Genomic DNA, 24,631 nt, shown 5'->3' on the forward strand with positions numbered 1-24,631 from the left:
CCAACATCGTATCTTATTCCATTCATGATTTAAGCATTGTTTTGTGTGGACAACTGTTAGCGTACGTAGAGGCGGGGCAAGACACGTTGACAACGCAGATATCTAAAGGTAAATCATGAACTTTATCCTGAGTTCAAACTCGTATACAATGTACTAGTATTATACTTTTGATTGATTCTGCTTTTACAACTGAGATGGGAACATTGTGATCACGCCTTCTTTTGCATACTTACAACTATTTTGGAACGGACAATCACTGAACTTTCGTTGCACCATGGCACTATATTGCGACTATGTTATTTGATGTTTGTGTACACTTTTTATTTTTAAAGGTCGTCTCGCAACGCGTGTTCGAATTTCGAGTAAACAAACAATGTATATTACACGCGTTGTGTACTTCGCTATGAGTCCCATATCGAACAGGGCGCGTTGTGACGACCACCGCCCTTTAATTGTTATTCGTTTTTTAATGTTTTATAGTTTTTAATGACCCTACTGCTGTTCTTTTTAAATTTAATGTCAATAAATAATTATATCCTTATATGGCATTGAGATATCCTTATATAGCATTTAGATACCCTTATAAGTTAAGTTAAGTTAACAGCTTTATTACAACCGTGTAGAAAATTTTACATTTCTAATTTGGTGTTTAAAATGTAATAAAGTTAATAATGAATAACTAAAAAAGTAAGTAGGCGAAAGTTGAGTAAATAAAAAAAAAATTAAATAAGTGTGACTGAGTGTATTCTTTTGTTTGTTCATTTACTGTTACTCAAGTACACATAGAGGGCTATAATAGTATTTTTATCTTTTGATTGTAAAATATGTTTAAATTGTTTTTCTTTATCCAAATTCAGGAAATTTGCATTTACACTGTTGATAGTGTGAAACATTGCGTCTCTTTGTTTTGTGTACAATTTACAATGTATTAAATGATGTTCCTCATTTTCAACTTTGTTACAATGGGAGCATAACCTGTCTTCCACTGGTGTTTTTGGTTTTGTATAACGACCTTTTTCGATGGCAAGTTTATGGCAACTTAATCTAAATTGAGCTATTGTTTTGACATGTTGTGGGTTGTTCATCACTTTTATGTATTCTTCTTGTTCCAAGGAGTTTTTGAATGTCCTGTATGTGCGTAATTTGGCACTTTCCCTTTTGTTGTCTATATTCCATTTGTTAATGTAATATTGTCTAATTGAATTATTTAGTTTTTGTTTTGTGAAATCTGTGACATTGTTTTTGTTGTAAAGTTTCAAGTTTCGTTCTAAGGTAGTCAACCATGCTCCTGTGTAAGTATTGTTTTCCATGTCTTTTATAGCATAACAAGCTAAATTGTCATTGTCTATCGCTTTGAGGTGTTTGTAATAGTTAATTGCTGAGCAGTATATTCTGCTTATCAGTGGCTCTCTTCCCAGTTTCATTCTGCAGCCAATTTTGCTCGCTCTGTTGCCAATGTTAAGAATTTGACGACAAAAGCGTAGATGATATTTTTCTGTTGCTGTTTTGTCCCAATTAGTCTGATTTTGGAAAATGCCCCATATCTCACCTGCATATGTTAATATGGGTAGTTGTGTCACATTCAGGAGTTTTTCCTTTATCCTTATACTGTTCATGTTTGTTGGATATATGTGTGACTGGATCCTTGCAGCTTTGTAGGTCTTGTCTGCCAGTCTGTCTGCAGTAGAGGTTATTGATCCATTGGCCTTAAATGTTACTCCAAGATATGTGTATAATCCTGTAGTTTTTATTTCTTCATTGCCACATGTAAATCGCCTTGTATCTGGTTTGCATCCCGAATTCCTGAATATAATCACTTGCGTTTTGTTTGTGTTTACTTGTAGCCCCCAGTCTGAAGTGTATTTATGGAGAAAGTCTATTGCAGTTTGTAATCCTTCATATGATTTTGATAGTAGTGCAATGTCATCAGCATACAATAGGCTATTGATAGTTTTATTATCCAGTTCTGGTGCATTTGTTTCAATTTCTGTGAGTCCTGTGATAAAGTCATTTATAAAGATGTTGAACAGGGTTGGACTCAGAGGGCAACCTTGCTTAACTCCATTTTTAGTTTTAAATTGTTCTGTTATTACATCACCTAATTTGACTACTAAATCCATATTAGTGTACATGTTCTTAATTATGTTGTATACTTTTCCGTTGATGTTGTTACGTAGTAGTTTATAGTACAATGCTTTCCTCCAAATTGTGTCAAAACACTTTTTGAGGTCCACAAAACAACAGTACATTTTTTTCTTTTTTTCTTGTTGTTTCTTTATAATTGTGTGGAGAGTCAGAATGTGATCAACTGTTCGTTTTTTTCGTCGGAATCCTGCTTGGTTCGGATGAATAATCTTATTATTTTCTGTATGATTTGTGATTCTGTTGTTTATGATTATACTAAATACTTTAGCTATGACATTACCAACTGATATGCCGCGATAGTTGTTTGTGTCCATCTTGTCTCCTTTCTTGTGTATTGGAGTAATAACACTAGTGCTCCATATTTCTGGGTAAATTCCTGTTTCTAGCACACGATTGTACATATGTTTCAATGCTTGTTTAATTTGTATGTTGCTGTATTTTAACATCTCTCCTGGAATACCGTCTGGTCCACTTGCTTTGTTATTTTTTAATGCTCCTGTTGCCTGCACAACTTCTGTTAATGATATTGGTTTATTCAGCTTATGGTTGTCTTCTGTTTTATTCTCTAACTGTTCTAGTTGTGTTTTCATTTGTTTTATTCTATCTAATGTGGCAGAGTTATTGTTTCCAATTCGTTGAAAGTGTTCAGTCCACACTGAGTGTGGGATTTCTTTCAGTTCGTAATTTACTTTGGTTTTCGTGATTGAGTTTATTTTCTTCCAGAATTCTTGTGCATGTTCATTTTCATTTGCTGATTCAATGAGAGATAATATTTTTTGTTTCTTGTCTTTTTGCATGCTTTTTACATACTTCCTGAAGTCTTTTTTCTTAGTGTAGTAAAGCATTCTGAGAGTCCCATCTGAAGGTTTTTTTTGTAATATATTTGCAAGAGTTTGTAGTTCTTTTTTCTTCATGTTACATTGCCTGTCTGTGTACTTAACTTTCCTACGCATGGTCTTCTTCTTTGTTTTTAATTTTATGGAGCATTTGTTTGCTATTTTGTGTATCATCTCTTGGAATTGTATTGCCATATCATGACTTGTGTTGTTATTATTGTTTACTATGAATGTGGACACAATATCTTCACTCTCCTTTGTCTTCATATATAGCTTGTACATGCCTTTATTCATTGCATTCCATTGATAGCATTGATGTACTGGTTTAAGGACTTCATTCATATCAGTGAATTGCTTGTATTTTGGTATTTTCAAGATAGTTTTGATAGGACAGTGGTCACTTGCCTGTTGTAGTTGTTCAACTTTAAAATGAAGGATATTCTGTAGTAGTGTTTCACTTGTGATTGCATAGTCCACTGTGCTGGCACCATGATAACCGTAGCATGTCAGTTGACCTGACCAATCTCCTGAAGTCCGCCCATTTAATATCCGTAGACGATTTTCTTTACATAGTTGTGTTAGTTCCTCTCCAAATTCATTCTTCCATGTATCCGTGTTTCTCCTTTTTTTGACTATTTTATCATATGTATATGTATCTGGTAATGGCATGTTTATGTGAAGGTTGTCCTGTTCATCTTGAATTGTATCTTCAAGGTCTTTTGTTCTAGCATTAAAGTCTCCTTGTATAATGACATGTCCATTGAGGCTATACTGTTGGATTTCTTTGTTGATTTCGTCATATGGATTGCAGTCATTGTCATTGTAGAAAGTGGAATTTTTTGGTGGAATATATATAGTACCTATCTATGTAGATGTCCATTTCAAGGTTGAAGAAGTCTTTCGACATTTGACACCAAATAGAGAAGTTGCTAGACTTTGACATGATCTTGACTCCACTTTTGATACTATTTCTGATGAAAATACTGATTCCTCCTGATGACCTCCATGCTTTTTTATTTTTTGTCCTAATGTTGTGATAAGTATAATATCCCTTAGGTTGTGGTATTAGTTCTTTACTTTCAGTATTCAGCCATGTTTCTGTCATTCCATATATGTGATAATCTTTAATGTGTGGTTCTATATCTAGTGAACCTTCTGTTTTAATGTCTATAGTTCCTTCTCTTGGTTTGTAGTTATATCTTAGACCAGCAGTGTTCCAATGACCAATTGTAATGTAATTTGGTGTCATAGTATCATTGTACTTTTTATTTCTTTTTTGTTGTACTGTCATTAACAGGTTATTTCAAATTGTGTTTCAAAGCTATGCCCTTTGTTGTATCGATCATATCCTCTGGGAGTATTTCTTTCTAAGGGCAGTACATATCTTCTTTGTCTTCTTGTATCACTGTACTCATTTGTAGTGTCTAGAGGATCACTTTTTTGTTGGTGAGTATGGTTGGAGTGACTATATTCTCTGGATGCAGGAAATTCTCTTGGTTCTCTTGGTTGATTTCTTCTCGGTCTTCTTTCCAGTGGGTAAGACTTGTTGATTTTTGTATTTATGTTAGAAATGAAGCAATGAGTTCCTGTATCAATGTTAAGATGTATTCCGTCTCTTCCTAACATGTTGGGTGTTATGTTATCCATTACAATGAATGCTGTATCATGTGATTCTGTGTTTCTGATGTATCTGTTTACTGCGTTCATAGTGTTGGATGTTGATTTGCTCCAGTGTTGGCGAGGGAAGATTTCACATAAGAACACCTTTGTTCTTGGATACTTCCTGTGTGTTTCTTCTAGTAATTCTTTCATTTCATTCTTTATTGATTGAACATCTGAGTCATTGTCGATATCATTTCCACCAACGTTGATTGTAATACTTCTAAGACTTGTTGGAAAGTTATTATCAGCTATGACTTCTCTAATGTTGGATATTACAGCACTGCTGTAGGTGAGTACCATTTGGTTCTTGGCGAGATATCTGTTTTGTATGTATTTTGACTGTGAATCACTGATGAGTAAGTGTTCTACTTGTTCTGGGATTCGTCTTATTTTGGATGGTCGTACATTACTCATGTCTTTTGTATTTGGTGTTAAATTTTCCCTGCTGACTTGGTTTTCTTTTGGTGTGTGAGAGTGTTGTCGTACTATGTCACTATATTTTTTGTTTTGATTTCGCACTGGACTTTTATGTGGTGTTAACATTTTTTCTTGAGTATAATCATCCTTCTGGTATTTGTTTCTCTTCGATACCACTGTCCATAGTTGTTCATTTACTGGTGTACAAGTAGATGTATCTATCTTCTCATGAAGTTGTTGGAATTCTGTCATAATTGTAGTTGTTATGGATGATTTAATGTCTTGTACTTCCTTCTTAGTTTGTTCTTGTGCATTTATTTTGTCACTTTGGAATTGTTGTAGTTGTTTTGTATGTTCCTCTTTTAGTCTTTCAATTTCTGCAGTTTTCCTTTGTACATCATCTTTAAGTCGTGTGATCTTGATAGATTTCCAGGCATTGTCTTCTGATTCCTTATTTAATGACTGTTTTGTAGTTTCTAATATCTTTTCTTTATTTTGCAGCTGTTCTTTTAGGGACTGTATTTCTTTATCTTTCTTTGATATTTCACTTCCGATTTGTCCTTTGTTGGTGTCATTAGATATTTTCTTGAGAATGTCGTTATGACTGGTTGAGACTTTTGCATCCAGTTCAGTTATCATCATCATATATTTGTCATGTTTTTCTTCCATCATTTCTATAATTGTTTGTAGCATATTAGTATCATCTTTGTTGTAATCATGACTTGTTATCGATTTGTTTATGCTTACAGGAATTTTACTTGGTGTTTCTTCTCTTATCATCGATGTTGGTGTGTGTTGATATCTGGGCCTGGTGCTTGGTGTTCTTGTTCCAATATTTGTCGTAATTGAGTTAGCGATCCTAGTCTGATTAGTTGTGATGTCATCATTCAGTTGATGTTTGTTGTCAGGATCAGTGGTTACCTCTTCAGATTCTGAGTCACTTGAACTACTATCTCTGTATCTTATAGGTTTTGTGGTCGTTCTTCTTAGCCGTTGTCTTGTTGTATCTGTTTCTTTATTGCTGATTTTTACTTTCAGTTGTAGTTGTTTCTGTATGTGTCTCATCAGTATTAATCCTTCATTCATTATCCATTTGTGGTAGGAGTTACCTTGTATCAGCAGTGTTCCATTTCTATAAACCTTAATAGTTACAGTATGGCCATCTTGATTTGTTAAATGCAGTTGTTCAGTTTTTTCCTTCAGTTTAATTTCATATTGGTGTTGGTTCTCTGGGTACGCTTTCTTCAAACAGCTTAACCAGATGTCAGTATAGTTCCTATTTGATATCAATGTAACTGATTGTTTGTTTATCTTGACCTCCACATTGTTTCCTTGTAACTGGTCAAAGGAACTGAAGAAATCTTTCAAGCTCTCTTCCTTAAATGTTTCAACTGGTATTGTTGCTATGACATCTACAGTATTACTGCCCATTTCAAATTTGACCTGATTTGATCAGTTTCCTAGTAGGCTTTCACTGTGTTTTGTTTTGAGTAATTTGTCTCTCCTTTGTTCTCATTGTTCTCATTGTTGTTCTTTGTTCAAGTGTCCATTTTGTTTTTTGAGCATTATTGGTCATACAATGCACAAACATGTAACAGTTTTACAGATGATTTGGCTCAATTAGACTTGGGAGTCCTCTAAATGGTTTTCTTCTGAGCAGTTAACTTTACTGGTTGTCTTCTATTGTCCTCCAGTTAATTTATTAGTGTAGCCATTGTTTACTTTGCTTGTTCTTCTTCCTGTTGTCCTTGGAGTGTACATGACAGCATGTAGTCAGAGTTAGAGTAATCTAAAATCACTGTAGTTGGCTTCAGCAACAAAATTCAGACAAGAAATTGTACTCACTGTTATCACTGTATATTCATGTAGCTGTAGGGTATAATTCTCACTGTAAAAGCTTCTAAAAACGGGTGAAATTTTAGCTTTTTAGTAGAGCTAAAATAAATGAATGTATAAATGAACAACAGCAATAAACTGTTATATTATATCAATTATATGAATTGAGATACCCTTGTATGGCATTGAGATGTCCTTATATGGCATTCAGATGTCCTTATATGGCATTGAGATGTCCTTAAATGGCATTGAAATATCTTTATATGGCATTGAGATGTCCTTATATGGCATTGATATGTCCTTTATAAATGGCATTGAGATATCTTTATATGGCATTTAGATATCCTTATATGGCATTTAGATACCCTTATATGAATTGAGATACCTTTATATGGCATTGAGATATTCTTATATGGCATTGAGATACCCTTATATAGCATTTTGATACCCTTATATGAATTGAGATATCCTTGTATGGCATTGAGATGTCCTTATATGGCATTGAGATGTCCTTAAATGGCATTGAAATATCTTTATATAGCATTTTGATACCCTTATATGGCATTTAGATATCCTTATATAGCATTGAGATACCCTTATATGGCATTGAGATACCCTTATATGAATTGAGATATCCTTGTATGGCATTGAGATGTCCTTGTATGGCATTGAGATGTCCTTAAATGGCATTGAAATATCTTTATATGGCATTGAGATGTCCTTATATGGCATTGATATGTCCTTAAATGGCATTGAGATGTCTTTATATGGCATTTAGATATCCTTATATGGCATTTAGATACCCTTATATGAATTGGGATACCTTTATATGGCATTGAGATATCCTTATATGGCATTGGGATACCCTTATATAGCATTTTGATACCCTTATATGAATTGAGATATCCTTGTATGGCATTGAGATGTCCTTATATGGCATTGAGATGTCTTTAAATGGCATTGAAATATCTTTATATGGCATTTAGATATCTTTGTATGGCATTTAGTTATCCTTATATAGCATTTAGATACCCTTATATGAGTTGAGATATCCTTATATGGCATTGAGATGTCCTTAAATGGCATTGAGATACCTTTATATGGCATTTAGATATCTTTGTATGGCATTTAGTTATCATTATATAGCATTTAGATACCCTTATATGAATTGAGATATCCTTATATTGCATTGAGATACCCTTATATGAATTGAGATAGCCTTATATGGCATTAATATGTCCTTAAATGGCATTGAGATATCTTTATATGGCATTTAGATACCCTTATATGAATTGAGATATCCTTATATGGCATTGAGATGTCCTTAAATGGCATTGAGATACCTTTATATGGCATTTAGATATCTTTGTATGTCATTTAGATATCCTTATTTATATAGCATTTAGATACCCTTATATGAATTGAGATATCCTTGTATGGCATTGAGATACCCTTATATGGCATTGAGATACCCTTATATGGCATTGAGATACCCTTATATGAATTGAGATATCCTTGTATGGCATTGAGATATCCTTGTATGGCATTGAGATATCCTTATATGGCATTTAGATACCCTTATATGAATTGAGATATCCTTATATGGCATTGATATATCTTTGTATGGCATTTAGATATCCTTATATAGCATTTAGATACCCTTATATGAATTGAGATATCCTTGTATGGCATTGAGATATCCTTATATGGCATTGAGATGTCCTTAAATGGCATTGAGATACCTTTATATGGCATTGAGATTTCCTTAAATGGCATTGAGATATCCTTGTATGGCATTTAGTTTAGATATCTTTGTATGGCATTTAGATATCCTTATATAGCATTTAGATACCCTTATATGAATTGAGATATCCTTGTATGACATTGAGATACCCTTATATGGCATTGAGATGTCCTTAAATGGCTTTGAGATATCTTTATATGGCATTGAGATACCCTTATATGGCATTGAGATACCTTTATATGGCATTGAGATACCTTTATATGGCATTGAGATACCTTTATATGACATTGAGATATCCTTGTATGGCATTGAGATGTCCTTAAATGGCATTGAGATATCTTTATATGGCATTGAGATACCCTTATATGGCATTGAGATACCTTTATATGACATTGAGATACCTTTATATGGCATTGAGATGTCCTTAAATGGCATTGAGATATCCTTGTATGGCATTGAGATGTCCTTAAATGGCATTGAGATATCTTTATATTGCATTGAGATACCTTTATATGACATTGAGATATCCTTATATGGCATTGAGATACCTTTATATGGCATTGAGATGTCCTTAAATGGCATTGAGATATCTTTATATGGCATTGAGATACCCTTGTATGGTGTTGAGGTGTTCTTATATGGCATTGAGATATCCTTATATGGCATTTAGATATCCTTATATAGCATTGAGATACCCTTATATGAATTGAGATATCCTTGTATGGCATTGAGATATCCTTATATGGCATTGAGATACCCTTATACAATGTATAGCATTGAGATGTCCTTAAATGGCATTGAGATATCTTTATATGGCATTGAGATACCCTTGTATGGTGTTGAGATACTCTTACTTCATCAAAGATGACCATTATCGAATACGTATAGTACATAGGCATAGAAAACCTTGACACATACTTTTATATCTGTTGAGTCTCAGCATTTTTTTGATGGCACTACAATACCATAACTCTGAATCTCTCTGGTAAATATAAAATTATATATTAATGGACAGTAAACTCTAGTGACATCAAAGCTTAATACAGCTGTGTTTCTTGCGTCTTAAAGAAGCCTTACTTTGGATGGTATTGATGTATTTTGACTTTAGATGTCATTGATTACTACCTTATACTAAAATATGTTTGGATATTTAGAGTTGTAACAAATTTTCACTCTATTCGGTTAGACTTAAAATATACCACGATTATTTACTTTTGAGATATAATTTTTAGTAAGTGTTGGTTCTTAGATGTTTCAGCTTTGTCATCTTGTACAGAATGCATGATGATTTCGCAATTTTGACAATTAAAATCATTTGCTGAGGGACGTTTGTTTAGGTATGTGAATTCTAACTTAGAGCACATGGACCTAGAGGCAAAAAAATGACTTTTCACTTAAGTACGTTCAAGGTCTTCACTTTTTCATAGCATAAACATGGTTTCCATGTCACTTATTATGACACCTTCAAAAGTGAGTAATTTCAGTTCCTCTCATGAGTAAACAATGGTTAAGTCCCGTACTTACAATTTGAAACTATTTTTTTCTGCTTCATGTGTTTATTTGCCTTCAATTACGTTTTGGGGGTCGTCACTGTCCCTGCAATCTTGTCGATAACGTTTTGGTCACAATTTATGTAGCTATCCCAACGAACTGTTAATCATGGCGGTTTAATTAGCATAACAATGGGCAAAAGTCGGTTGTTTTTGGCCTCAACCTTTTTTCATGTTCTGTTCCAATAAAGGATTTTGATATGCCAATCGAACAATTTTAGCAATTCCCTGCTGGAACGTCTCCTGTATAAATAGTCCTCTACTCTCTAAAATTTGACAATGGTACTGGGCCAGAATGGACTTCCTGTTCAACGTGTTGTACCAATAAGGTTCATGTTGCCGTACGTAAAGAAACTCTTTCGAACTTGACAATATTCACTCTCAGACCACTAAGTAAATACCGGTAGATGGAAATACCAGTTACATCACTCATGAAGACTGATGATTCAATTGCTAGCCGGGATGGCTGTTTTTAGTGTTCATTTCTATGCAATGTAAAATTAAATCGTGTGGACTGTGGCTGCTGACAGATTGTGTTGGTTTTACTTTCAGGAAACATAAGACTGAGCAGTAAATATCTTAAATCTGACATGATCAACTTTCCACTAAATTTATTGAACACAAGTTTCGCCATGGTGATGACAATCCCACTGTTCACAAGACACTAATCCGATTATTTTGTACTTTTTCTTTAAATCTTGCTTCATTTTTTGTGATCTTCATTTCAGTGTTTCTTCTCAGTGTCTTGATCAGCGACCAATCACAACACTGTCATTCATTTTTTGTGATCTTCATTTCAGTGTTTCTTCTCAGTGTCTTGATCAGCGACCAATCACAACACTGTCATTCATTTTTTGTGATCTTCATTTCAGTGTTTCTTCTCAGTGTCTTGATCAGCGACCAATCACAACACTGTCATTCATTTTTTGTGATCTTCATTTCAGTGTTTCTTCTCAGTGTCTTGATCAGCGACCAATCACAACACTGTCATTCATTTTTTGTGATCTTCATTTCAGTGTTTCTTCTCAGTGTCTTGATCAGCGACCAATCACAACACTGTCATTCATTTTTTGTGATCTTCATTTAAGTGTTTCTTCTCAGTGTCTTGATCAGCGACCAATCACAACACTGTCATTCATTTTTTGTGATCTTCATTTCAGTGTTTCTTCTCAGTGTCTTGATCAGCAACCAATCACAACACTGTCATTCATTTTTTGTGATCTTCATTTCAGTGTTTCTTCTCAGTGTCTTGATCACCGACCAATCACAACACTGTCATTCATTTTTTGTGATCTTCATTTCAGTGTTTCTTCTCAGTGTCTTGATCAGCGACCAATCACAACACTGTCATTCGTTTTTTGTGATCTTCATTTAAGTGTTTCTTCTCAGTGTCTTGATCACCGACCAATCACAACACTGTCATTCATTTTTTGTGATCTTCATTTCAGTGTTTCTTCTCAGTGTCTTGATCAGCGACCAATCACAACACTGTCATTCATTTTTTGTGATCTTCATTTCAGTGTTTCTTCTCAGTGTCTTGATCAGCGACCAATCACAACACTGTCATTTGACTTTTTGAAGCTAATCTGAAGTCGTGTAAATTTCTAATTTCTTTCTTTATTTGTCAGCTGCAAACGTGGAATACTTACAACTGTTCATCTTACTGGCAGCTCTATCTGGTCTTAGGATGTGTAGCAAGTAAGTTTTTTCATATTATATATAAATTATTAAAGTATTTTGAACTCCTGTAATAATGTATTTTGTTTATAAAAGTCTCAACTATGGAATGTTCAACCCAGTTGAACCAACATTGGTTATGTTATATGTGGATTAATATTTAGTGTGTCTGCCAAGAGAGCAGTTTTTACTCCACGTACATATACAAATAATACATACAGGGGTTACGAACTCAACTAGTTCTGATGAACTATATCTGTAATCCCCACCAAAAAAAGGAAAGTACTCTCAGTAGAATTCGTTATTTATTTATATATAATTCTACCTTTTGTTTTGGGTGAAATAAATTTCATTCATTCATTCTTTCATTCTTTCATTCTTTCATTCATTCATTCATTCATTCTGCCTCTTGCTAGGCTTTTAGTTGGAAGAATGGCTTCCAGTTTACATGTGAAGATGACTGGAGTTTACCTTCATTCAAGATCAGTAAATGGGTTTGGTCCTTTGATTTACGTAATAAATGAATCTAAAAATCAGTAAACATAAAAAATCAACAACAAAATAATGCCAGCAGACAGAATAAATCTAAAAAATTAATATCAGTAGACAGAACATTAAATTAATTTTACAGTAAATTTATAAAAAAAGGTGAAAGTGATAAATTTACATCTTCCACTCTTGTGGTTTCATTTCTGGTCATCTCTCTTTCAACAAACCCATGCAGTCTAATCTAATTTATAAATATGTATGTTGGAGATTGTATCTGATAGGATGTGTTAACAAAGTTATTGACCAGTACCAGTAATACAATGTATTCATTCTTACAAATATTATAATTACAAATATGGCGATCTTTTTTAGCAGTTTGCGATGATAACAATCACTGTTGTATGTATTAGTCACTGTTTAGACGCTGTCCGAAAACAGGAACTTTTGGATGTACCCCTCTGCATGACACTCAGAAATTGTCACGTGTGAGACGGCCCCCGCATGTGCAGCTTTAATGGGTCAGTTGTCTCTTGAAAACCGCTACTCTTTGCATCAGAAAACAGTACTTAGGCCGACAGCTTTATGTTCTATTCGGAAAGCCAAGCCATGTGTAAATTGGAAATCTGTCTAAACTGAACCATGTATAAATTGGAAACCTGTCTAAACCAAACCATGTGTAAATTGGAAACCTGTCTAAACCAAACCATGTGTAAATTGGAAATCTGTCTAAACTGAACCATGTGTAAATTGGAAACCTGTCTAAACTGAACCATGTGTAAATTGGAAACCTGTCTAAACCAAACCATGTATAAATTGGAAACCTGTCTAAACCAAACCATGTGTAAATTGGAAACCTGTCTAAACTGAACCATGTGTAAACTGGAAACCTGTCTAAACTGAACCATGTGTAAATTGGAAACCTGTCTAAACTGAACCATGTGTAAATTGGAAACCTGTCTAAACCAAACCATGTGTAAATTGGAAACCTGTCTAAACCAAACCATGTGTAAATTGGAAACCTGTCTAAACCAAACCATGTGTAAATTGGAAAACTGTCTAAACCAAACCATGTGTAAATTGGAAATCTGTCTAAACTGAATCATGTGTAAACTGGAAACCTGTCTAAACCAAACCATGTGTAAATTGGAAACCTGTCTAAACCAAACCATGTGTAAATTGGAAATCTGTCTAAACTGAACCATTTGTAAATTGGAAACCTGTCTAAACCAAACCATGTGTAAATTGGAAATATGTCTAAACTGAACCATGTGTAAATTGGAAACCTGTCTAAACTGAACCATGTGTAAATTGGAAATCTGTCTAAACTGAACCATGTGTAAATTGGAAACCTGTCCAAAATAAAACCATGTGTAAATTGGAAACCTGTCTAAACCAAACCATGTGTAAATTGGAAACCTGTATAAACCAAACCATGTGTAAATTGGAAACCTGTCTAAACCAAACCATGTGTAAATTGGAAACCTGTCTAAACCAAACCATGTGGGAATTGGAAACCTGTCTAAACTGAACACTCTGTAAATTTGAAACTTGTCTAAACTGGACACTGTGTAAACCGACAACCAATTTAAACCAACACCTGTCTAAACTGAACACTGTGTAAACCGACAACCAATTTAAACCAACCCCTGTCTAAACTGAACACTGTGTAAACCGACAACCAATTTAAACCAACCCCTGTCTAAACTGAACACTGTGTAAACCGACAACCAATTTAAACCAACCCCTGTCTAAACTGGACACTGTGTAAACTGACAACCAATTTAAACCAACCCCTGTCTAAACTGAACACTGTGTAAACCGACAACCAATTTAAACCAACCCCTGTCTAAACTGGATACCTCTTTTAACTGAAGCATGAACTTAGCATCATATTCTATTACCTTCTCTATTGATGTAACTCGTATAAAAGTAAACAGACATTTTTTGACTAATTTTGCTGTATAACATGTACTACTTATACATCTTACTAGATTTGAAACTGATCCTGAACTCAATGACATCATCAGAAAATTATGGGATGTTGATGAAGGCAGTTTGACACCTGGTGAGGACTATGCCATCGACCTGCAGGGTAAAACTCGAGTGCATTTAGACGGCAGGCAGGATAAAGCTGATGAACCACTATTTTCATTTGTCAAAGACAATGTCTTCCAAAGAGAAACATATAAATGTAAGATTTTTTTTGTCCTTGTTGCTTCAAATCAGATTGATACAAACTAGATTATGACAGAACAGATTGTTATAATTTAGATAAGTTTAGACTCAGGAAAAAAGTTTCTGGTCAATTTGTTTTTCAAAATCAATGAACACACATATTTGCTTAATTTTAGTTCCCATTTGGATACAGGTCTAAAAATGAAGATTTATCGGTATATTTTTCTCCTGGGTTTAAACTTCACATCACATCATATGTATGTTTAATTATCCAATTTAAGACAGCTGAATGGCAGCCATATTAGTGCTAAAAGTTCACCAAAATCATGCATTTCTGCCATTCCTAAATAAGATCTCATGGACACATTTCGTTTAAAGTGCTACACTCGTTGTTTCATGTTTGATATGGGACCTATAATGATGTATACAACACATGTAAAATACATTGTTTATTTCCACAAAATTTGAGCACGCACTGAGCACCAACTGTAGCGCTTTAAACTTTGTGTGTCTATTGAAAATATGGAGTTTTTGATGTTATTTTATTTTTCAAATCAGATTCAAAATGGCGCTGACTAGTGGCCATTTTGTTTTAGCCAATGCAGTTCAAGAACCATATCTCTGACATGCCTTGACTGATCACATCAAACTGTACATTATGTCGCACATATACACATCCATCATACTACCAGGAAGAACTGTAACACTGTAATCTACCATGATTGTTTCCTTTCGCACATACCGGTAATCCACCTTTTTCTTTGGGATATCTTATGTTTACCTCATAAGAGATCACGCTGGACTCGCTTCAATTTGCCTACAGAGAGAACAGGTCGGTAGACGACGCAGTTTCCCTTACTTTATACAATGTACTAAAATATCTTGATTCGAAATGTTCACCCTATGCGATTTTACCTAAGAAATTATTTACCAAAATGTAAATCTAGGGTTCCCATAGAGTATCTGTGAATAGGTCTTGGACACAGCGACCCCAGGTTGTGAAAATCAGCACATAGTTTTCAGGCTCAATGACCTTGAACACAGGAGTGCCCCAGGGCTGTGTATTGAGCCCCTTCCTCTATTCTTTGATGACGTCAGATTGCATATCTCGCAGTGAAAAAAAATTAAATGTAAAATGATGACACAACCGTCGCTGGGTTAATTCGAGGTGCAGATTAACACACCAGGTCGACGAGCTGGTTGTGTGGTGTGCTGAGACCAACCTCAAGCTGAATGTGGCCAAAACATAGGAGAGAGTTGCCAATTTCTGTTGATAAAAGACGCAGATCTCTCTATTGGTCATTGACAGCTCGGAGGTGGAGCGTGTTAACTACTTCAAGTTTCTCGGTGTCCACATATCCAGCAACTTGACCTGGTTGGCGCATCTCAGACACTGCATCACGAATGATTGAAGATTGAAAAGCTTTCATTTGCAGACAGCTCTGCTGCTTAAATTCTACCACTCCATGATCGAGAGTATCTTGATGCTCTCTATCACGGTGTGGTTTGGTAACATTAGTTACGAAGACTCCTGTACGGTGTGGTGCCGAGCATGTCGCGTATTATTGGGATCCAACTTAACGCTCTATATGATGTGTACTGGAAATGCCTGGACTAGCAAGCCTAACGAATCATTGCTGACACGTCTCATCCCACGCATGATTTGTTCGAGTTCCTACCATCCGGCAGACGCTATCGGCCTCTGGCATCCACATTGTCCTGGTCTGCCATAGGCTTCTACCTAAAGCCGTCCAAGATAGTCTTTGTTGCATCTAGGCATCTAGTCAAATGATTGTATTTACCTTTGACTCACAGAAAACATTCATGTGTGACTCACAGAAAACATTCATGTGTAACTCACAGAAAACATTCATGTGTGGCTCACAGAAAACATTCATGTGTGTGACTCACAGAAAATATTCATGTGTGACTCACAGAAAACATTCATGTGTGACTCACAGAAAACATTCATGTGTGACTCACAGAAAACATTCATGTGTGACTCACAGAAAACATTCATGTGTGACTCACAGAAACCATGACTCACAGAAAACATTCATGTGTAACTCACAGAAAACATTCATGTGTGACTCACAGAAAACATTCATGTGTGACTCACAGAAAACATTCATGTGTGTGACTCACAGAAAGCATTCATGTGTGACTCACAGAAAATATTCATGTGTGACTCACGGAAAACATTCATGTGTGACTCACAGAAAACATTCATGTGTGACTCACAGAAAACATTCATGTGTGTGACTCACAGAAAACATTCATGTGTGACTCACAGAAAACATTCATGTGTGACTCACAGAAAACATTCATGTGTGACTCACAGAAACCATGACTCACAGAAAACATTCATGTGTGACTCACAGAAAACATTCATGTGTGACTCACAGAAAGCATTCATGTGTGACTCACAGAAAACATTCATGTGTGACTCACAGAAAACATTCATGTGTGACTCACAGAAAACATTCATGTGTGACTCACAGAAAACATTCATGTGTGACTCACAGAAAACATTCATGTGTGACTCACAGAAAACATTCATGTGTGACTCACAGAAAACATTCATGTGTGTGACTCACAGAAAATATTCATGTGTGACTCACAGAAAACATTCATGTGTGACTCACAGAAAACATTCATGTGTGTGACTCACAGAAAGCATTCATGTGTGACTCACAGAAAACATTCATGTGTGACTCACAGAAAACATTCATGTGTGACTCACAGAAAACATTCATGTGTGTGACTCACAGAAAATATTCATGTGTGACTCACAGAAAACATTCATGTGTGACTCACAGAAAACATTCATGTGTGACTCACAGAAAACATTCATGTGTGTGACTCACAGAAAACATTCATGTGTGTGACTCACAGAAAGCATTCATGTGTGGCTCACAGAAAACATTCATGTGTGACTCACAGAAAACATTCATGTGTGACTCACAGAAAACATTCATGTGTGTGACTCACAGAAAATATTCATGTGTGACTCACAGAAAACATTCATGTGTGACTCACAGAAAACATTCATGTGTGTGACTCACAGAAAACATTCATGTGTGTGACTCACAGAAAACATTCATGTGTGACTCACAGAAAACATTCATGTGTGACTCGCGGAAAATATTCATGTGTGACTCACAGAAAACATTCATGTGTGACTCACAGAAAACATTCATGTGTGACTCACAGAAAACATTCATGCGTGACTCACAGAAAACATTCATGTGTGACTCACAGAAAACATTCATGTGTGACTCACAGAAAATATTCATTTGTGATTCACAGAAAATATTCATGTGTGACTCACAGAAAACATTCATGTGTGACTCACAGAAAACATTCATGTGTGACTCACAGAAACCATGACTCAGAAAACATTCACGTGTGACTCACAGAAAACATTCATGTGTGACTCACAGAAAACATTCATGTGTGACTCACAGAAAACATTCATGTGTGACTCACAGAAAACATTCATGTGTGACTCACAGAAAATATTCATTTGTGACTCACAGAGAACATTCATGTGTGACTCACAGAAAACATTCACGTGTGACTCACAGAAAACATTCATGTGTGACTCACATAAAATATTCATTTGTGACTCACAGAAAACATTCATGTGTGACTCACAGAAAACATTCATGTGTGTGACTCACAGAAAACATTCATGTGTGTGACTCACAGAAAATATTCATGTGTGACTCACAGAAAACATCCATGTGTGACTCGCGGAAAATATTCATGTGTGACTCACAGAAAACATTCATGTGTGACTCACAGAAAACATTCATGTGTGACTCACGGAAAATAGTCATGTGTGACTCACAGAAAACATTCATGTGTGTGACTCACAGAAAACATTCATGTGTGACTCACAGAAAATATTCATGTGTGACTCACAGAAAACATTCATGTGTGACTCACAGAAAACATTCATGTGTGTGACTCACAGAAAACATTCACATGTGACAGAAAACATTCATGTGTGACTCACAAAAAACATTCATGTGTGACTCACAGAAAATATTCACAGTCTTATTTGTAACTCAGTCAACAACTAATTCCACAACTTTTTGAATTATGTAGCATTCTTGGCACTGCTTGATAATTATGAACAAGAGACTGGCCTAGCAGAGGAAGTCACACCGGAAGAGTTCAAAGAGAATTGGAAGTTCATCAATGCTATAATGAAGACCAATGTATGTCAGTGCATGATAATTTTTAACTGAATTTTAAAACCACCAGATATCCGAATTTTAAAACCACCAGATATCTGAATTTCAAAACCATTGCATATCTGAATTTCAAAACAATCAGATATCTGAATTTCAAAACCACCAGATATCTGAATTTCAAAACCACCAGATATCTGAATTTCAAAACCACCAATCAATCCCTCAACCAATCATAGACTGTGCTTCAGACAATTTTATATTAAGGTGCTTCCTAACTGGTTGACATATACCATCAGAGCTGTCTTGGGCTGAATAGAGCGATTTTTATTCAAATTGAATTATTATCAAGATGTGTTTTTCTTGTTTCTTATATAAACCAGGTGATGCAACTAGCTCATAAAATATTAGTTTCTAAAGACAAGGCAGTAGATGATGTCGGAGCATTTAAAGAACAACTTTATGAAATGTGGTTTCATCTTTATCGAAGAACCAGGGGAGTCAGGTAAAGATTGATATATGTGAGGAAATGATTAAGTTAAATGGGGAAATCAAGATAGGTGAGGAAATCATTGAGTTAGGTGAGGAAATCATTGAGTTTGATGAGAGGATCATTGATTTAAGTCAGGGAATCATTGAGTTTGGTGAGGAAATCATTGAGTTTGGTGAGGGGATCATTGACTTAAGTCAGGGAATCATTGAGTTAGGTGAGGAAATCATTGAGTTAAGTCAGGGGATCATTGAGTTTTGTGAGGGAATCATTGAATTTGGTGAGGAGGCCATTGACTTAAGTCTGGGAATCATTGAGTTAGGTGAGGAGATCATTGAGTTTGGTGAGAGGATCATTGACTTAAGTCAGGGAACCATTGAGTTTGGTGAGGAGATCATTGAGTTTGGTGAGGAGATCATTGACTTAAGTCAGGGAATCATTGAGTTAGGTGAGGAAATCATTGAGTTTGGTGAGGGGATCATTGACTTAAGTCAGGGAATCATTGAGTTAGGTGAGGAAATCATTGAGTTTGGTGAGGGGATCATTGACTTAAGTCAGGGAATCATTGAGTTAGGTGAGGAAATCGTTGAGTTTGGTGGGGGGTCATTGACTTTAGTCAGGGAATCATTGAGTTAGGTGAGGAAATCAATGAGTTTGGTGAGGGGATCATTGACTTAAGTCAGGGAATCATTGAGTTAGGTGAGGAAATCATTGAGTTTGGTGAGGGGATCATTGACTTAAGTCTGGGGATCATTGAGTTTGGTGAGGAAATCATTGAGTTAAGTGAGGGAATCATTGAGTTTGGCGAGGGGATCATTATGTTAGGTGAGGGGATCATTAAGTTAGGTGAGGGGATCATTGGGTTAAGTGAGAGGACCATTGAGTTTAGTAAAAAAAAATGATTGAGTTAGGAGTGGGAATCATTGATTCAGATGTGAATTTGACAAGAATTTATCGTAGAGAGTTGTGTGAGAAACCCATATATTCTGATTGTGACTGAAAGTGTATACTTAATGGATTGACATTGTTCAGTACATTGTTGCCAAGTAACTGGAGAACCTGAAATTTGGTTTTAATTTGTGGTATTCAAGCAGGTTCTGTTTATATTAGATTAGATGAGGTAGTCTGCCCCTCTCTAATGTGCCACATTCATGACATACATTGTATAATGTATGTATTTTAATAGGAATTTTGACTCTTCTGGATTCGAACATGTGTTTGTTGGTGAGACCCGTGGTGGTACAGACGATGTGATGGGATTTCATAACTGGATTCAGTTTTATCTTCAAGAACGCCGTGGAAACATTGATTACAAAGGATGGATACCACCACGAGGAAGAGTAAGAATTTTTATGATTATGTTAAAAAACTTAAAGTGTATGCACACCATTAAAAGGGGTCAAAGGCCAATCTGTTTTGTTTTCCATAGTGCTATAGTGTCAAAAGCTTACATGATTCATTTAGAAAACAATATGGACCACAGTAATGCAAGAAATTATCAGGTTGGGATGTGTTGCTAGTGCTTGTATTATTAGACATACTGTACATGATAAAGATGATTATTACATGGCAATGAGACACATTTATCTTCCAAAGTAGACAGTGATCACAAAAAAAAATACTTGAATGAATTACCATACTCATCAAACTTAGGTTGGGTTCGATTAGTGCCCACCCCAATTAACTTCTGGGTGATTTCCATTTTTGGGGTTGGGTTTGATTAGTGCCCTACCCCACTTGGGTGATTTCCATTTTTGGGGTTGGGTTTGATTAGTGTCTAACCCCACTTGGGTGATTTCCGTTTTTGGGGTTGGGTTTGATTAGTGCCCAACCCCACTTGGGTGATTTCCATTTTTGGGGTTGGGTTTGATTAGTGCCCAACCCCACTTGGGTGATTTCCGTTTTTGGGATGGAGTTTGATTAGTGCCCAACCCCACTTGGGTGATTTCCATTTTTGGGGTTGGGTTCGATTAGTGCCAAACCCCACTTGGGTGATTTCCGTTTTTGGGGTTGGGTTTGATTAGTGCCTAACCCCACTTGGGTGATTTTCGTTTTTGGGGTTGGGTTCGATTAGTGCCAAACCCCACTTGGGTGATTTCCGTTTTTGGGGTTGGGTTTGACTAGTGCTCATCCCAACTAACTTCAGGGTGATTTCTGTTTTGAGGGATGTGTTCGATTAGTGCCTACCCCTTCTAAAAGATCCCAAATTAAAATTAAGTCATGAAACTCCGTCATTGAACATTGTTTCATTTTCCCAAATCATTATAGTGTGTAATATGACTATCATGAATGGAGTGTTAACAGGTAAACTACAATTCAACTTGAATTGTCGATGGTTGTGAACGGTGTTAAGTACTTCTTTCACACTCAGTTTATCTGTGGATCACCAGTTTTAAAAAAAAAAAATCAGTGCCAACAGATATTTAAAGATTGGTAATTCACTTTCACATTGTGTTGTTAAAAAAAAGCAATCATCATTTATTTATTTATTAACACACAACATCCCCCGAGGGGATGAAAAGGGTTACAAATCAGATACATGTATTAGTGAAAGAAAAAACTACATGAAAAGTAAAGAAACAAAAAATTATAAAAATTTGTATATAAGGAAGGTGTTACTGGCTTAGTTTATGAAGGCGCTGCTGTCTTATAATAAAACAGTTTTTTAAATATTGTGCTAAAGGAATTGAAATCAATATTTGGAACGTGTCAGGTCAAAGAGAAAAGGTCAAAGAGCGTTTATGCCAGTCAAATCATGCATTGAACTATCATGGCGGAAATTACTTGGAGAGTTTGTGTACAATAAAAAACATGTTTTTCGAGCCGCATACCCTGAGCAATTCTAGAAGTAAAATACTCCTTTCAATGGCTTACAATAACTATGTATTTTCAGTTAACAAAATAAGAGGAATTCAAAATTTTGACATGACTTTCTGAAGATGGAGATTTCCTGAGAGAAAGTTTATAAGTTATACCTGTATATTGGTTACTGTGATAGTGTGCACTTATCTCTGTTGTAATCAGTTCGTAATCGTAGATCTGCCGATGTGTAGTTCTTGTTGAACTCTCATGTTGTGAGATTTGGCTTCTTGCTTATTGGCCATTCTTGAAAGCAATCTGAAATTTGCCCTTAACGTTGCATAAACCCAGAGTTCCCTAGGATGGCTCCATTTCATTTTATGTCCTGTGATCTTTCCACCTACACATGTCCCGTATTCACTGACAACAAACATCAATATCTTGACAACTTTTTGTCATCGCAAATTGCAGACCATAATGCATGAAATAATCTAATTAGGCATAAATATACTGATTCAAAGTCACAGATTCTAAAATTAGTTGACAGGTCAACACAATAATCAACACCACATTGAACAGTGGCGCTATTCGCATCACAATTAAAAGAGACATGGTGCAAGCATTCCCATGCTAAATTCTGGATGGAAACTCAGAATTCAAATACTAAATCATAAAGTTGATATTTACGGCGAAACACGCAATTGGCCCCCTAGGCTAGCCATAATATAGTTAGCGATTTTGCTAGATCTACTAATTGCTAATTCTGAATTCCTAGAATAAATCGCCTGTATCCCAGTTAAAGCCATTCTTTACATATGGAATTTATTTTCGATGTTTAAAACATTGTTTTTACAGTACAACTCAGTTTGTAGTCGCGGTTTTCTCATGCTGCCATAGAATGGTTATAGGAACTCCCTAGATCACTAAATTGTTTTAGACTTAATTACGTTACTCCCTCACAGTCCAAACTGAGAAAGCCTCATAAATGGCAGCATGCCAAGACATATAGTTTAGCCTGCACAGTTTCAACCCAATAATATTTACAAGTCAAATTCTTCAAGGTACTGTCTCAGGATACATATATAATGCTGTACAAGCAGTAAAATTCCTGTATTTTCTTTTCCTTTTAGCGGACTAAACAAAGCGAAACAAAGGCTTTGTTAACTTTGTTAATTTTGTCTGCAACTAACGCTGGGCAGAATTAAAAATCTGATTTGTGCAACATTATTTTATTATTTATTCAGAAATCCAAGAAACCAATAGATAACCCAAGATTGATCAGCATTCAGTTCAGCTGGAAACAAGATGTAAAAGCTGTTGGCAGTACATTCATTGGTACAAGTCCAGAATTTGAAATGGCGCTGTACACAGTGTGTTTCTTGCTAGGTAAAGATAACAACCACTTTGAGCTTGGAGACTACCAGTTTGAAATCGTTGTTCATCGCTGGGGTAACAAACTTGCATCATGTTTTCCAATACTGAAATAAACTATGTTAACATGAGTGAATTTCTTAAGGACATGTTGTGAAATATTGCAATAAACCTAATCTAACAACATATATATTCAACAGATTAAAAGTAGTATAAGTGATCACCTGAGTAGATATTGTCATGGTGTTTTAGTATGACACTCTCAGATATGGTCCATTTCTTGTAAATGTCACAAGGCTGAAGTGGATAATGTAAAAACACTTAGAGAAAAAAACAAAAGGTTTAGGTGAGGAATATTAAATGAGAAAGTAGTGGAGTTAGGCAATACATATAAGGTGGAGTTAGGCAATACATATAAGGCAGAGAAATCATGAGTTTTGACGAGAAATCAATAGTTAGGTGTGAAATTGAGGAGGGAGTTAGGTGAGAAATCAAAAGTTAGGGGTAGAAATTGATAGGTTTAGGACAGAAATTGACAGAGTTAGGTGAGGAATCAATAATTAGGTGAGCAATTGAGAAGAGAGTTACGTGAGAAATCATCATTTGTTAAAATATTTTCAATTCCTCCCACTAACGACAAGGCATTGAAGCTCTTTCATCAAATGTATGAAGATGTAAACATTGCTGTGGTACTGTGCAGTATTCATGAGACATCCTCATGTAATTGTGCCTGTTCTTCTTTCTATGTGTACATACTGATGGCTTTCTATGTGTACATACTGATGGCTTTCTATGTGTACATACTGATGGCTTTCTATGTGTACATACTGATGGCTTTCTATGTGTACATACTGATGGCTTTCTATGTGTACGTACTGATGGCTTTCTATGTGTACATACTGATGGCTTTCTATGTGTACATACTGATGGCTTTCTATGTGTACATACTGATGGCTTTCTATGTGTACGTACTGATGGCTTTCTATGTGTACATACTGATGGCTTTCTATGTGTACATACTGATGGCTTTCTATGTGTACATACTGATGGCTTTCTATGTGTACGTACTGATGGCTTTCTATGTGTACGTACTGATGGCTTTCTATGTGTACGTACTGATAGCTTTCTATGTGTACATACTGATGGCTTTCTATGTGTACGTACTGATGGCTTTCTATGTGTACGTACTGATGGCTTTCTATGTGTACATACTGATGGCTTTGTACGTACTGATGGCTTTC

The 24,631-nt window shown here is 35.6% G+C and overlaps 1 protein-coding gene across 1 annotated transcript; it reads left to right on the forward strand.

The window, feature by feature from the left end:
* Positions 1-39: 39 nt before the first annotated feature.
* Positions 40-23,857, forward strand: LOC100370026 (uridylate-specific endoribonuclease B-like). Its single transcript, XM_085492820.1, has 7 exons — positions 40-108; positions 11,819-11,888; positions 14,348-14,547; positions 18,645-18,757; positions 19,114-19,235; positions 20,407-20,560; positions 23,264-23,857. Exons 2-7 carry the CDS (start codon positions 11,878-11,880, stop codon positions 23,504-23,506), a joined length of 843 nt encoding a protein of 280 aa, XP_085348946.1. The 5' UTR covers positions 40-108; positions 11,819-11,877; the 3' UTR covers positions 23,507-23,857.
* Positions 23,858-24,631: the final 774 nt, after the last annotated feature.

Source organism: Saccoglossus kowalevskii, chromosome 18 (assembly GCF_978046115.1).
Source record: "Saccoglossus kowalevskii chromosome 18, keSacKowa6.1, whole genome shotgun sequence".
In the NCBI taxonomy this organism is placed as follows: domain Eukaryota; kingdom Metazoa; phylum Hemichordata; class Enteropneusta; family Harrimaniidae; genus Saccoglossus; species Saccoglossus kowalevskii.

Bases quoted from the DNA above. Each gene is read 5' to 3' on its own strand.
- LOC100370026 (XM_085492820.1), top strand. The intron at 18,758-19,113 runs GTATGTCAGTGC...TATATAAACCAG, and splicing joins ATGCTATAATGAAGACCAAT to GTGATGCAACTAGCTCATAA. The intron at 19,236-20,406 runs GTAAAGATTGAT...GTATTTTAATAG, and splicing joins CGAAGAACCAGGGGAGTCAG to GAATTTTGACTCTTCTGGAT.